At 41.0% G+C, this 16,733-nt stretch overlaps 1 protein-coding gene across 5 annotated transcripts in view; it reads left to right on the forward strand.

Annotated features, from left to right (window-relative positions):
* The window catches only part of LOC149838587 (calmodulin-binding protein 60 E-like), a 64,132-nt gene that overhangs the window by 24,591 nt on the left and 22,808 nt on the right, over window positions 1-16,733 (forward strand). For all 5 annotated transcript variants that reach the window (XM_090006678.1, XM_090006679.1, XM_090006680.1 and 2 more), the window contains exon 3: window positions 225-307. In XM_090006678.1, the coding sequence (XP_089862804.1) occupies window positions 225-307 (83 nt within the window). The remainder of the gene's footprint in view (window positions 1-224; window positions 308-16,733) is intronic.

The raw sequence follows: 16,733 nt of genomic DNA on the forward strand, positions 1-16,733 counted from the left end.
TGGTCAACTTGCTAGGGATCTTGTTTTTCCTACATAATAAAACATGACTTAGTTATTGTTGGCATTGTATTAAGGATGTGAGGATACATGTCGTGGTCATTTTCCTGTATACTGCATTTGAATTATTTCCAATTATATGCTAATGTATTTATTAGTCTATAAGATTGTGATGAACATGACTCATTTTTTACATATCTTCTTGTTACATTTCAATGAATAAACAGGTAAGAGAAGAAATGAATAAACAGATAAGGGAAGAGGTGCCACAAGTTCTCATGAACCTGGGGTTTATCAAGCATGATGGCAGGTATTGTTGTGTGCATTAGCAGTTATGCTGCTATTTCACTCTTTCAGTTGTGTAGTTTATGTGTCTTCCAAACTGCTTTGGCATTATACCTACACTTTCTGCCACCATTCTTTTTGAAAAGGAGAAAAAATTAAAACCCGAAAATCTAAATTTCGAGATAATGATAATCATATTTAGCAGTTATCCAATCATCTCATGAAGTGCATATAGCTACTGTCCCGGAGTGTGCCATTGTGGTATCATTCCAAGAACAGGAAGCACAATAAGCATCAATGTCTTTGAAATATTGGATACCTTAATAGCCTATCACAGGTTGTGCTTCACAGAAAAGCACTAGTGGCTAGATTTGTAATATTTCCTAACTTTAGTGCCAGATCAGTGAAAAAACTAAGCAATTTGATTTAATAATTCTGGCTTGTCTATACATTTTAAAGTAAAACTATTGTCACAGATATTGGCGATATTTTCAAAATATCGTGATATTATTGTTTTATTTTAAGTGAATGATAATATAGGTAAAAAATCACAATATTTTGAAAATATTGCCAAATTGATAATATCATGATATTATCACAAGAATATCATGACATTCTCGTGATATTACACAATATTATCAATTATTTTTACTATATTTATTTATTTTTTAAATATTAAATATGTTTTTCTTCTTTATTTTATAATTTTTAGTTTTTTTTATTATATATGTATTTTTTGTATAAACATGATATTTTCTTACTTATTTTGTTATTTTTTATACTTTTTAAGCCCCAAGTTTTCTCTGAGATTTATCACCAAACCTATAATATCATGAGAAATAACCTCGCCAAGATATAGTTGTAATGAAATGATAGAGCACAATTACAATGCCAACGAGAGGCTATACAAGTACACAAATATAAAATGGTTTCTAATGGATCAACAACAATCTCACAAAAGAGACAAAAAATATCACTTTTACAATAGAACAAGAGGCACAAAGCCTAAAAGAATAAAAGAGGATTTATATTCAGAAAAGCATGCTATTACAAAAGGGAGTGAGGCTCTATTTATAGAGCCTCACTTGAGCATAAAGGGGGCAGTCCAGCCCCAACGGCTACAAGAATTACTGTAATAAACCGAAAAAAAAAATTAAGTTTGGATTCGGGTAGGATCCGGACCCGGACCCGACCCGGACCCGAAAGGGAGGCACCGCCTCCCGTGTCTTTTGAAGACAGGGAGGCAGGGGTTTCAAAGAGAACCCCCGCCCCCCTTCTTCCTCTCTCGGTCGGTCTCCCCCGATCGACTCCCTCTCTGCGTTGCTGAGCATCGCCTCCGACGCCCCCCTTCCGACAAGCACCTTCCGGCAGCCTCCCCAGAGGAGCCCCCGACGTAGGAGCTCAGAGCCTCTTCTCGCCGGATACCCCCCTCCGTTGCTGCCGCCGTCGACTACCTTTGTTCCCTCCGTCGACGCCGTCGTTGATGCCGGCAGCCCCCAGGTACGCTTCTTTTTCTCCTTCTCTCCTCTTCGTCTCCCTCGACCCTCCTCTTCAAGGGTCGGTGGACCAGAGCCACCAATCGTGGTGGCTCTGGGTCTGCCAGGGAGGGAGGTGCTGAGCACCTCCCCTCATTTTCCCCCCTCTTCTTTTCGGCAGGCGGCAGGGCTGCCGCCTGCATCGCTTCTTTTCTTGGGCATTGGGCTTCAGGGGAGGGGCTGCTCGTGCCTTGGACGACAGGGTGGCAAGCCACGCCTCCCCTACCTGCCTCTTATGCAGGTAAGTCTGCAGGGGTCGAGCCCCTGCCACTTAGCCGACAGGTCGGCAGGGGTAAAACCCCTGCCGCCTGTGAGAAGGGTTCTGGCAGGGGGTTTTGGGGCCCCTGCCTGCCTTTTTGTTTTCACAGGGAGGGTCGAGACCCCTCCCTGTCTCTTCTTGGCCATAGGGAGGGTCGAGTCCTCCCTGTCCCTTCTTTTTTCACAGGGAGGGTCGAGCCCTCCCTGTCTCCTTTTTGGTCGTGCAAGGGAGGGTTCGACCCTCCCTGCCTCTGTTTGTTGCGGGGAAGGGTTTGAGCCCTCCCTGCCTACGTGCTATGCAGGGGAGGGTTCAACCCCCCTCTGTTTTCGTAATATGCAGGAGGAGGGGTCGAGCCCCCTCCTCGGTCCCTTGATGTTAGGGGAGGGGTCGAGACCCTCCCTGCTTGTCTTTTATACAGGGGGAGGGGTCGAGCCCCTCCCTGCTTGTTCATTGTGCAGGAAAGGGGTCAATCCCCTCCCTGTTTCCGTGTTCGCTGGGAAGGGGGGGCCGAGACCCCCTTCCTCCCTCTATTGTTCGGGGGAGGGCTGAGCCCTCCCTGTGTTCTGTTTCTGCTCGGCAAGCAGGTGCTCATCCCCTATCCTTGTTTCTTTTTGCAGGACGAAACAAGGTCGTCGCCGCTGCCCTTTTAGCAGAGATGGCAGAGGACTGAGTCCCCTAGCCCTCTTTGCATATTCGCCAGGCAGGATGCGGCCTCCTGCCTCCCTTTTAGTGGCTTGCAGGGAAGGGTCTCGCCTCCTTGCTCTCATGGCAGGCAGGGCGAAGCCTCCCTCGTTGTCTTCTTCGGGCAGGGGTGCAACCCCCTGCCTCCTCGGAGTCCGCCGACGGCAGGTCAGCAGGGGCTCGCAGCCCCTGCCCCTGCTTCTTGCGCTTATAGCAGGTGCGCAAGGGCACGATGCCCCTGCCTCTGCTTCCTTTACGTCAGGACGGCGATAGTGCCCCTGACTTTCTATTTTAGTATTAGCTTGTTAAGATCGTTACTTTTGCAGCTCGTACGACGGACACTGCTCGCGCTCCGCGACCCGAGCCGTCAATCGCGTACATCCGCGGACGACAGCAAGCTTGCAACTCTCAAAGGTAGGGAAAGATTGCACAGAAGACTTGGACAATTGAATTGAGTTCAATTAACTAAAAAGGATAATTAAATAAATATATATGCATATATATATATATCACATATATTTATACGAGTACACATTTAACTCAAGGACGCAGTTTCGCGATCCTTGTCCTTTACTTTGCCGTTGCGCATCGTGCAAAGGTTCTGCGTTGCACTCCTGCTTACAGTTTTTACTTGCCGTTGCGCGTTGTGCGAGGGTTTGCGTTGCACTTCTGCTTACCGCCTTTATTTTGTCGTCGCGCTTTGCGCCTAAGCTCTTGTTTTTGCATAGGTGTTGGTATTGCCTTGCTTTTGCATGAGATTCTTGCTCTTTGCGTATGCCTTAAAGGCATTCTCGTGGAGGATGCAAGGGGCATTTGCCACTCTCCCTCTTGCGACAAGAGTTCAGTCGGGAGCGAGCGACACATCCTCGTCTAAGGAGAGGGATACCTCGCAAGGATCCTGGCTCTTCGTGTGCGCAGTCCTGCAGAGTTGACTTGAGATTTTAGGGAGCTGCGCAAAAGCATCAAAGACTACTTCAAATCGAAGCATTTGGAAGGATGTGACTGGCTGTTTTTGCTCGCCTTCTTGGCTTATCTCGGGTGATCCCGAATTGGGGGTTCGAGCGAATTTCTTAGCGGGTGTTCTGTTGAGAAACCTGTATCCCGTCTATCGAGGCCGGTATCGAGTCATGCGAGACATGTAGATACCTCGATAGCGGATGTGATTCGAGATAATCACATGCATAATATTGGCACAAGGTACTGCTATTTCAAAAGATAGAGTAAAGTTGATAAACTTTAATTCTTTGTGAAACACTCCTGTTGAGGCTTCTATTGATGAGCTATACCCCCTTCATCCTAGAGTACTTGTAGTCGTGCACGACACGTCTAGTACTGCGATGATCAGATGAGACGGTCGTGCGACCTCGAACAACGCTAAATGCAAAATGCTGTAATCACATAAATGGCCTCACATTCGCCTTCACAGGCAAGATGCTCGAGTGGTTTAAAGACCACAGCATAGAATGGGTCGTTAGTTAAGCAACCCCTAACGCACCCGTTCGCTTCTGGTTGTCTGTCAAGGGAGAGGACATATCGGTACAAAAACTCCAATGGACAGGTTGTTAACAACCACCCCACGGGCAAAGATTCGGCCTCCCCAGTCATTGGAGTTAGGGGATAGGGGCTACACAAGTTAGCTCAACACTTCTGCAAAAGTTGGATGCATCCGTGGCACTGCTTTTCAGCCTCTGGGGAATCCTCTCTCGGCTAATGTCGTCACCTTTGGAGCGGACTCAACTAGCTATTCGGGTTATTGAAAATACATAGAATAACAGACGTCCGAACTAGTCTCAGTTGTTTCTACGTTTTGCCTGTGCGTACCCGCAGGCCAGTAATTATCGAAACATAAGGTCTGTTCACACTGGTCGTGGGTCGTGAGATTCGCTTGCACTACGGCTTCGCTTGCACTACTGATTCACTTGCACTACTGCTTCGCCTGCACTACTGCTTCACTTGCACTACTGCTTCGCTTGCACTACTGATTCACTTGCACTACTGCTTCGCCTGCACTACTACTTCACTTGCACTACTGATTCGCCTGCACTACTGCTTCGCCTGCACTACTGCTTCACTTGCACTACTGCTTCGCTTGCACCACTAATTCGCTTGCTTGCTCGATAGTTCAGTATGCTACTCGTTGAATTGTGCACGTCTGTCAAGGCGTTACTCTAGTTGGTTAAACTGCTTACGTAGTTCTTTGCGGAGTAATAAGGAGTTTCTCATACTAGTTAAATGCTTATAATAATAGCATTATACCAGTTGCTACATATTAGCATGTGACTTGCTTTATCCTTTGGTCGAACTGTTTGGTGCTTATTGTAGCGTAGCACTTGTTGGCTTGCATCTCTTATGATTGATGTGATTGCATACAGCTCGTAATCTACGAACTGGTGGCAACTAGGATTGATGTGGCCGCTTGTCTTATAAGCTGCTTACATATTGTGATATAACTGTTGCCGTATGATTGCTTATGAATGGCTTGTGATGTAATGGTTTATGCCTTACAATTAATTTAATTACTTGTCGATGGACTGAGCCATTTTATGGTAATTATATATTTTACGAGCATTGTTATGAGTGCTTGTCTTATTCAGTTGTTTTGTTTGGCTGACGGGTAGAGTTAGTTACCCTTCGCCCATAGAATCAACTGAATTGCCATATCTGCGCGTTCTCATGTATCGTTTACACATGCTTTGAGGGCCTATTTGAGGATTGCAATATTCCTTGTGGCAATAACATGATGCGTAGGATTTTGTGCTTCTATGTGAAGTGATACGATGCATATTGCTGATATGCAAGCTTGTGCTCATATTGTGGCTACCGACCCCGAGGCGGTCAATGGTTCAGAGCACTCGATTATTGATGCATGTATCACTGAGTGGGGTGTCTGTCGAGCACCTGATCTCCGAAGGATTATCTGCGAGGGCGTGTATAATCAAGACCAGGTACCCGACTAGAGTGGTAGATTCTCTGTGAGGATGTACACTGTCCACGAACGGGTAGCCGCGAAGACGGTGAACTCCTGTGAGGAAGTGTATGGTCCAAGACCAGGTATACCATCTAGGGCGGAATTCCTTGTGAGGTTATACATTTCCCAGACCAGGTGATCCGGCGTTGATCTTGTTGTTTGTATTAGTGGCTATCGACCCTGAGAGCGGTCATTTGTGTTGATGCGTGTATCGCAATGAATTTCATTGGATATGGCATTTGTTGGGGACCCGCTTCTCAAAGGGTTCGTTGTGGGGGTATGTATGATCAAGATCAGGTGACCCGGCTAGAGCGGTAAAATCTTTGTGAGGATGTACACTGTCCACGAACGGGTAGCCGCAAAGACGGTGAACTCCTGTGAGGAAGTGTATGGTCCAAGATCAGGTATACCCTTTAGGGCGGTAATTCTTTGTCCGGTCGTATATCTCTCAGACCGAACGATCCGACGTGGATCTTGTGTTTTTGCTTACCATAAAAAGTTATGGTGAGCTGTGACGATCTTCTGAGATTGTTTGTGATAGCCAACTAGGAATTCATAGTTTTGGCTTTCTGTTTTAGCATGATTACATGCTTGACTCAGGTGTGAGAATCAGATCGTTAGCGATTTGAGTTAGTGATCATGTTTTGGACCTTCTACGGAAGGGTGAGCTTTCTGAGAAGGTATGACGCCTTAGTGCGTCATAACCGGTGACGGTTAGCCGCGTAAGACTTTGAGAGATGAGAATAGATTAAGGTTGTTCAGGACAAAGCGTTTGTTAGAAGTCGTGAGAGCGACCAACGATGTCCTGATACTGTTTTAGTGCAGAGACCTCGTTCTAGGAACGAGAACAAGCTAGTTGTATGGTGGTTCACAGTCTACGATCAATTGAATCGTATGCTGCGTTTGTCAGTTGAACTGCTTACTTGCTTTGAACTGCTGAATCGCTTGTATTACTTACGTGTTTGCACTATTCACCTGCTCGCATTGCTTACCTGTTTAACTGCATATCTGCTTTAAACTGTGTAACATACTGAATTAAATGTACTTAATTCAGTTTCATGTTAGCCTCTCTTGTGCACCTACTAGTTTTTCGCGAAACTAACCCATTCTATGGGTACAGGTGATGATTAAGTACACTACGGGCGATGGCGCGATTGTAAGATGGCTTCAAGACTTCTTCTTCCTGCTCTTAGCTCGCGTTCTGGACGCTTGGGTTTGTATCGGATTTCTCTTAAGATATCCGAATCTTGTAAATTTTGGTTCTTTTAGCTAACGTGCCCAAAGTGTTCAACTTGCCTTATGATTTATCAAAAGAAAATCTTCCGCTGATTTCATAAACAAACTCTGAAGGAAAGAGATATTTCTAGTCTCTTGCCTGTTTTTCTGAAAAGGTTCGCAAGTTTGAAATTTGGGGCGTTACAATTACAATTTCAAAAAAAGAAAATAAAAAAATGACTTTTCAGTCCCTAATGGACTATGCTAAAAATACTTTACATAAAATAACTATAATACCCCTGATATACATATATTTATAAATATATGTATATCAGTGAGTATATACATAATATTTTAACACTCTCCCTCAAACTTACGGTTAAATCATCGAAAGTTTGCTAAGAAGATACAAGAATCTTAGTGAAGGAAGAACTTTGGTGAAAAAGTCTACAATCTGAAACTCAGACTGAACATAGGGCAAAGTAATCGTCCCCTTCAATTATTCTTCACAAACGTAGTGACAATCCATCTCAATATGTTTTGTTCGCTCATGAAATGTATGATTACTGTCTATATATATGGCACTTTTATTATCGCAACATAGTTTTGAAGGTTCTGAAACATCAACACCCATATCTGAAAGTAATACTCTCATCCACACGACCTCGGTGGTTATTGTAGCAATCGCCCTATACTCAGCTTCCGTGGAGGATGGTGATACTTTTTGTTGTTTCTCGCATCTCTAAGAGATGAGAGAATCACCTACAAACACACACAAACCAATAGTTGAGTGACGGTTATTGGGATCTCCTCCTCAGTTAGAATCAATATAAGCAATAAGGTTTAAAGATGATGAAGAGAATAAGAATAGCTCTTTAGATATAGTTTTCTTGATGTATCGAACTATTCTTAATATTGCACTCATGTGAACCAATGTGGGCGCATATTGAAATTGACTTGCATTGTGTACTGTATGCGTAATGTCGGGTCTGGTAATAGATAAATACATTAATGATCTGATAAGTTGTCTATAAGGAGTTGGATCATCTAATAATACTCTGTCTTCAACTCTCATTTTTTGCATTTCTCACTTCAGGAGTATCAACATACTTTGTGTCAGTGATTCCCGAATGTGCAACAATATCAGTTGCAAACTTGATTTTAGACAAAATGTACTCTTTTGGAGAGTAAGCTACTTCAATTCCTAAGAAATATCTCAAAAAACCAAGGTCAATCATATCAAATTTTTTTTAAGCATAGTTTTGATTTATTCATTTTTCTTATGATCATTCTCAATGATGATCATATCATCAACATATAGAATAATAATAATAAGTGAGGTACTTGTAGATCTTACAAACATAGCAGTATCAGTGTAACATGATTTAAAACTAAAGTTCAATACATTATTACTAAATCGATCATACCATGCTTTAGGGGCTTGTTTAAGCCCATATAAAGCCTTTTGAAGACGAAGAACCATACCATTTTCAATAGTCAAACTAGGGGGAGGATCCATTTATACTTCTTCATTTAAATTTTTATTTAAGAATGCATTCTTAACGTTTAATTGATATATAGGCTATTTTCTAATAGATGCTACTGCAACTAGAGTCCTAACTGTGGTCATACGGGCTACTGGGGCAAATATTTTCTTATAATCTATTTCATATTCTTGAGAGTATCTTTTTGCAATTAATTATGCTTTATATCTTTCTAGGGACCCATCAGTTTTTGTTTTGATTTTAAAGACCCATCTACACCCTATAGTTTTCTTTTTCTTGGAGAGAGGTTGAATTGTCCAGGTATGAGCCTTATGTAATACATCTAATTCTATCTTCATAGCTTCAACCCACTCTTTTATGTTTTTAGCTTCATTGTAGTTAGATGGTTCATGATATGAATGGATAGCTAGAAGACAAGCCCTATACTTTGGAGAAAAAGATTCATAAGATACAAATCTAATTGGAGGTCTATGTATTCGTTCAGATATTCTAACTCCAGTTTCTTCAATATTTGTTGATTGATTATATCTTTCAAAAACACATGAATGCTTCCCATTATCTCGTATAGAATATTGCAAGAGATCATGAGATAGTTCTCTTTCTTTACTAGAGTCATAAATTTCCAATGTCATTATCATTAACAATTTCATTATTTGATTTAGGTAATAAATCAAATAATAAGGCATACTCAGTTTCTTCCTTAGATTTTTCAAAATCAAATTCATTTTTATTTTTAAGAAAAGTAATGTTTTTAAAAACATAAAGTTTGTCATTTGTTTGATCATAACATTGATAGCCTTTTTTATTTTTGGCATATCCAAGAAAAACACATTTTATAGCTTTTAGAAAGAGTTTGTTATATTTTTGAAGAAGCATAAAACACTTACATCCAAATACCCTTAGCCTTTTCAAGTCGGGAGAAATTTTAAAAAGTCTTTCAATAGAAGATTTGTTTTCCAATATTTGAGAAGACATTCTATTTATTAGGTATATTGTTGTGAGGGCGGCTTCGACCCATTTTTTTTTTTGGAATTTCTTTTGAAATAAATAGAGTTCTAGTAGTTTCAATAATGTGACGATATTTTCTTTCGAAAATATCATTTTGTTGAGGGGTTCTAGGACAAGATCGTTGATATACAATACCATGAGTTTTTAGATATGATTGGAATTCATTTGAAAGAAACTCTCTCCCTGAGTCAAAGCGAAAGACTTCAATATTTGTTTTAAATTGATTTTTAATATGATTACAAAAAATTTTAAAGTACGAAAAGACTTCGGATTTAAGTTTGAGGAAGTAAATCCAAGTATGTCTACTAAAATCATTTATGAATGTAACATAATATAAATATCCTCATTTTGACATAACGGGAGTGGGGCCCCATACATCCGAATGTACTAATTCAAAATTTTTATTAGATAAGGAGGTTCTAGATCCAAAAGTGGTCATTTGCATTTTTCTAAGTATACAGTCTTCACATACAAAATCTTTATCTTTACAAAAAAAATTCAAAAATAAAAAATAAGATAATTTGGATATACTTGGGTATCCTAATCTTTTATTCTAAAGATCTAAATTAATGTCTTTAACATGATTACAAAATGAGTTTTTGGGTAAACATAAAAAATTCATATAGTAAAGATCTCCTCTTCTATGACCTTGCCTAATCAGCTTCTCTGACTGGAGATCCTGCACCCAACAAGCCTTATATGTGAAGAAGACTTTACACCCATAATCGAAAATTTGAGAAACTAAAAAAAGATTTAAATCTAATTTTGGAATAACCCTCATATTTGGAACACAAAAGTTTTTTGAAATATTGTTGAGGTTTTCTATACTTTTGACTTTTAAAGAGTACCATCGGCGGTTGATACACATGAAAAGTATGAATTAGTGCAATCGGATAATAGGGACTCATTATAAGTCATGTAAAAAGAAGCTCCCGAATCCAAAATCCAAGAAGACTTACCCGGAGGAGAAGAAGAGGAGATGATAACTTCAGATATAGAAAGAGTGGCTTTAAGAATCTATGAGACGACCTCCGCTATTTGGGCAATTGTCAGATCATTGAAGTTGCCTCCTTTCTTTGTTTCTTGAGGTTCTTCACTTAAGGCGGCTACCTTTTTAAATTTAGGACAATCTGGTCTTATATGTCTCAGTTCTTTACAATGATGACAAATGATTTTACCTTTATATTCTCCTTTGTATTCTCCTCTATTATGTCCTTCCTCATTGAATTTTCTCTCAAAGTGAGGTGGTTTATATGTTTTTACAAAATTTTTGGGTCTTGCCATGACAAGGACCACATTATTAGACTTGTGCATTCCAATTCTTGTTTCCTCTTGAAAAATTTGAACAAGAGCCTCACTTATAGAATGAGTTGAGGTCCTATGAAGTAAAGATGACCTAACTTGCTCAAATTTCGGTCGGAGACCATAAACGAAAGAAAAAAGATTTTCTCTTTCTATTTGAGATCTTTTCATTTCAATAGCCGAACCTTTCTATTTTGGTTCTAACATGACTAGTGTTGAGAAGCAGTCATCGTAGCATTAAGGGTAGTTTAGTAATTATTTAATAGGTTGGGTCTATCATATTTTCTTATTGTACATGCTTTATTTTCTATCTAATCTCTCTATTTAAGTGAGATTAGACCTAATGAGAGATTAACGATTCTTCCTCTCTCTCTCTCTCTCTCTCTTCTGGTTTTCTCAAAACCCTAGCCGACTTCAACATGGTATCAAAGCAGGACGTAGCTCTGGGTGTCTGATTTGATCGACCCACATGTGGATCGGGTCCAGCGTGAACAACAACATGTACATTGATCTGAAGCCACTCCAGTAGTAACGCAGATCGGGTGGCACTGTATACAACGACTACAGCGATCTGAAGCCAGCATGTACAATGATCTGAAGCCACTCCAGTAGGAACGCAGATCGGGTGGTGCCGTGTACAGTGACTACAACGTCTACAGTGATCGCTGTGCACGTAGGAGCAGGGATGTGTGCGTAGGAGCATGGAGACTCCAATTTTTTTTCTTTCTTCAAATCTGAAGTCATACTCAAACTGCAGTCTGGATTTTGTTCTCTTTATGGTGACCAGACTAATTTGGATCTGACTTCAGATCGTGTCAATGGTGGCCGATGATGGTTGTGTGGACGTCGAAGAGGTCTGCAACTTCTGTCATGATAAAGTTGTGGTATGCAGGTTGTCGATTTTTTTTTTTTGCGTGTGGTCGTGGTATGCATCTTGTCGCAGATTTTTTTTTAAAAGGTGGATGGTTTAGGTAAAGTCCAATTCAAGTTAGATATTCAAGTTTCAGATCTGAACAACGTATTACAGTTGTTATCCCCTGTATATCAGATTTTATCAGTGTGATTAAAATCTGGTAGAGTCGATTTCATAGTTGGTAGTTGGTGTGCACGTCAGATCCGAGTTTTCAGTAGTTGGTAGTTGCGTGTGGTTGTATTTCCATGACTGAAATACAGAAGTCAGACATGAAGACCGAAACAGTGGCTGATTATAAAGCCTTTGCAAACCCATTTTTATATGGATCATCTGTAAAGTTGGATGAGACTAACTATGCTAGATGGTCTCGTACGTTCATGATGTCTGTTTCAGGGCATCGTAAAAAACATATTTTTGTTGGAAAATGAACCTAAAGACAAAACTGAAAAGTATGCTACATGGGAAGAGGACAATGATATTGTCATGGCTTAGATTATGAATAGTGTGCAACCTCACATAGCCGACGAGCTTATTTATTACATCTCTGCAAAACAAATGTGGGATAATTTACAAGATACTTATTCTTAAGAAACTAATGTAAGTCGTATTCTTCAAGTAGAGCAAGAGATCTATAAATTGCAGCAAGGAGAGCAAACTTTAGTCCAATACTATGCCTCTGTAAAAGCAGCTTTTGAGATACTAAATGCACATAGACCATTATGTTGTGGCAAACAGAAACTACACCAGGAGCATACCATGGTCGCACGGTTCTTGACTGGCTTGTCAGCTGAATTCTCAGTTGCCAAAGTTCAGATGTTAACAGGCTCAAATGTTTCCACTTTTGCTGAGGCATATAATCGACTGAGCAGGCTTGCCATGTCCCTTCCTTTATCTCAATTGAAATCACAAACCTCTGCTCTGTCTGTTTCCTATGGCCGAGGCCAAGGTTTTATTCCTAATTCTCGAGGTCGTGGACGTGGTCGAGGTACGGGAGGGCGAGGCAAGCTCCAGTATACCTACTGTGGGAGATTTGGGCATTTAGAAGATAGATGCTTTGACAAGAATGGGCGACCTCCTGCATCTTTAGCTAAAGTTGTTCCTACAGCTCAAGTTGCCAAACCTGAGTCTCTCACTGTTCCTCCTAGTGATTCGGTTACACTCACTTGTGCTGTGTATGATGATTTGTTGGCACATCTTTTGTCTAGTTCCCCCGTGGCTGATGTTGCATGCTCTGTAGGTGATGAATTATCTTGCCAAGGTAGTAGGTGGATTATTGATTCAAGGGCATCTAGACATTTGTGTGAAAATGACTGTGTTTTTTTAAATTTGGATTATGTTGCTAATCATAAAAAAGTTGTTCTTGCCGATGAAAGTTCCTCTCCCATTATTCGCCAGGGAAATATCTCCATCTCCCCTACTCTTCAGGTATCAAATGTTCTCCATGCTCCTTCATTCTCTCAAAATTTGTTATCTGTTTGTCGTGTTGCAAAAGAATTGAATTGTAGAGTAATATTTGATCCTGCCTGTTGCACTTTTCAGGACTTGCTGATGGGGAAGACGATTGGTGGAGGCTATGAGGAAGGTAGAGTCTGTTATCTACATCAACCAGTTGGATCTGTTCATTCGGCAGTTGAGTCCTCCTCTAGTCCGTTGCTTTGGCATCATTGTCTTGGTCATCTCCCGTTGCTTAAATTGCATAGAGTTATTCCTCATATCTTGTCGTCCACTACTCTGCTGTGTGAAGCATGTCACCTTGGGAAGCATCATAGGAGTTCATTTTCGTCTAGTCAGAGTCCTTCAAGTCAAAATCTGTTTGATCTTCTTCATGTTGATGTTTGGGGTCCAAGTAAAATTCCTAGTCGTTCTTATTTAGTCATTGTAGATGATTTTTCCAGATTATCTTGGGTATTCTTGTTAAAAGATAGGACTGAAGCCCCCATTATTCTCAAATCCTTGATTATTGAAATAAAAAATCAGTTTAATTCGTGTCAAAGTTGTCTGCACTGACAATGCTCTTGAATTCAAATCTTCTGAATTGTTACAATTTTACAAAAATCTTGGAATCCAACCTCAGACTACTTGTCCTCATACCTCGCAACAAAATAGTGTAGCAGAGCATAGACATAGACAAATTCTAAATGTTGCTTGTTGCCTCATGATCTAGTCTAATATGCCTGTGTCTTACTGGGGAGATACAATTCTAACTGCGGGATACCTAATAAATCGTATGCCTTCAACTTCTGTGGGGGATCGTATTCCCATTCAAATTCTTAGGCTAGAAGCTCCTCTTTTCCCTATCGCTCTAAAGGTATTTGGCTGTGCGTGCTTTGTTCATAAACTCGGTCCCAACTGAGATAAATTGTCGCCCCAATCTATAAAATGTGTTTTTGTTGGGTATCCCAAGCACCAAAAAGGATATTGTTGTTATGATCCCATATCTCAGAGAGAGTATGTCAGTGTGGATGTTTTCTTTTTTGAGTCTATCCCATATTTTTCTAGTACTTCACAAAGATTTCATGCCAGTCAAGGTGATTCCTTTCCTGTTCCTCCTTTTCCATTAGAGTCTATCTGCCTTGAGCCTCTTGTTCCAAGTCCGACTTTGTCTCGTTACAAAAATCCTCCTGTGGTGTACACCCATCGAGCTCCACCCAACTCTATGCTTTCACCATCAGCTTCTCCAGAAGTGAGTGTTCCTGACCCTACTAACGAGCCGATTGTTGATGGTTATTTATCTATTGCTCTTCAGAAAGGAAAAAGGTAGTGTGCACTACACCCTATTTCTCAGTTTGTTTTCGAGGCCAAACTTGGTGTTAATATGAAGAATTTTGTATTAGCATTATCTGCTGCATCAGTCCCTCTCAATCATCATCAATCCCTTCTGGACCTCAAATGGGCGAAGGCCATGCAGGATGAAATGGATGCACTGCTTTCTCGGAAAACATGGACTTAATCGATCCTCCACATGAGGCTGATATTGTTGGTTGTAAATGGGTCTATACTATTAAGTATAACTCAGATGGATTGATTGAAAGGTTTAAAGCCCGCCTGGTTGCTAAAGGCTATACTCAAACCTATGGAGTGGACTTCTTTGAAACATTCTCTCCTATTGCTCGTCTTGGGACTATTCGTCTTGTTTTGTCAGTTACAGTGCACCATGGTTGGTCTCTATGTCAGCTTGATGTGAAAAATGTCTTTCTGTATGGAGACTTGGAGGAGACAGTTTACATGCTTCAACCTCTGGGGTTTGAAGTTCAGGGGGAGTGTCAGAAGGTATGCAAGTTGAACAAGGCAATCTATGGTTTCAAATAGAGTCCCCGTGCGTGGTTCTTCATGTAACGCCCCAAAATTTCGAACCTTATAATTTCCTTGAAATAGTTGAAAAATTCCTTTTCTTTACAGAATTTATTTCTAAAATCAGCGGAAACGATTTCTTTAAAAGAAAAAGGACAGGTTTGACAACCTTGGGCACGTTAGCGAGAAAACAAAGATTTACCAGGGACGATGTGCAATAATACTTAGGAAATCATTTCTTCTATTTAAAGAGAGTATCAAGTTTGTACAAAATTTGGGTTTCCTCAAGGGAAAACCGTATCAAAAACCAAAATGTCCAGGAGAAGAACTACGAGGAGAAACAGTGGATCCTTAAATCATCTCGCAGTCGCTCCATCGCCTGATGCACCTAATCGTCACCTGTACCCATGAAATGGGTTAGTTTTGCGAAAAACTAGCAGGAGAGTACAAAGACAGAAAGAACTAAATTAGGCATAGATAATTTATGCAGCAGGTAGTAATGAGCAAACTAAGCAGATAGACTGGAGGAATAAGCTAAGTACAACAAACTAAAAAGGGTGTGCATGCTCAATTTAGTTATTACTTGATAACCGACCATGCGGGTACATACATGGCACGTGAGTCGAAACAGCCGAGACCAAGCCGAGTGTTCATTATGTTAAGTATTTTAAGATACCTCGGTTGGCTGACTGAATCCTATTCCTATGGAGACGACCGATGGTCGAGAGAGTAAGTCCCCAAGGCCTGATAGGGATGCATCCAAACTTCTGCAGAAGTGTTAGGCTAACTTATGTAGCCCCTATCCCTCCCCTAACCTCCGATGACTGGGGAAAAACGGGTCTTTTGCCCTTTTAAAAAGCCATAAATGGTTTGTCCATCGGAGTTGGTACCCTTCGTCCTCTCTCTTGACGAAGCCAGGTTGAATTGAGCGCGACGGGGTTTCTTAGCCGTTGCCTCATTCTTCATGCTCTGGTCCATTAGACCGAAACGAGCATCTTGCCTGTGAAGGCGATCTCATTTTTATATGTGTTTTCAACAACGTGCACGAAGCACTAATCGAGGTCATAAGACTCTCTCATCCAATCGTCGTAGTACTAACATGTCTCGCATGTTCAAGAAGTACACTTACGAGGAAAGGGATACAGATCCTTAATAGGAGCCTCGGGAGTGTGTTTCGCAAAGATATAATGTTTTTAAAAAGGCTATTTTAACATTTCAAATCTTTTGAAATGACACACGACTTGCCAACATATGGCATGTGATTTTCTCGAATCTGACAACTGATGACACAGTGTCTAGGTGCTATGCAAGTCACGACACTGGTTTTGGTAAATGGGCTTCACAAATGAACTCATCACCCAACAACTGGATCTTGCCCCAGATCAAGGGTTTTCCCGAAACATATCGGGTAAAAGTGGAATAGGTATTCCTCCCGAATACGCTGAGTCTATGGCAAGGTAAAAATGAGAGACAATAATGCGAAAAGCAAGAGCCTGGGCGCGAAGCGCGACGGCAAACAGAAACAGGAAATGCAAAAGCATAGGACAAGGATCGCGAACCCGCGTCCTTGAATTAAAAGACAGTAAGCAGTAAATACGAAAGTAAAAGCCTGGGCGCAAAGCGCGACGGCAAACTGAAACAGGAAATGCGAAAGCAAAGGACAAGGATCGCGAAACCGCGTCCTTGAATTAAAAGACAGTAAGTAGTAATTGCTAAAACAAAAGCCTGGGCGCAAAGCGCGACGGCAACAGAAATAGGAAATGCGAAAGCAAAG

This window comes from Nuphar pumila, chromosome 5, assembly GCF_984573655.1.
Source record: "Nuphar pumila chromosome 5, dmNupPumi1.hap1.1, whole genome shotgun sequence".
NCBI lineage: Eukaryota > Viridiplantae > Streptophyta > Magnoliopsida > Nymphaeales > Nymphaeaceae > Nuphar > Nuphar pumila.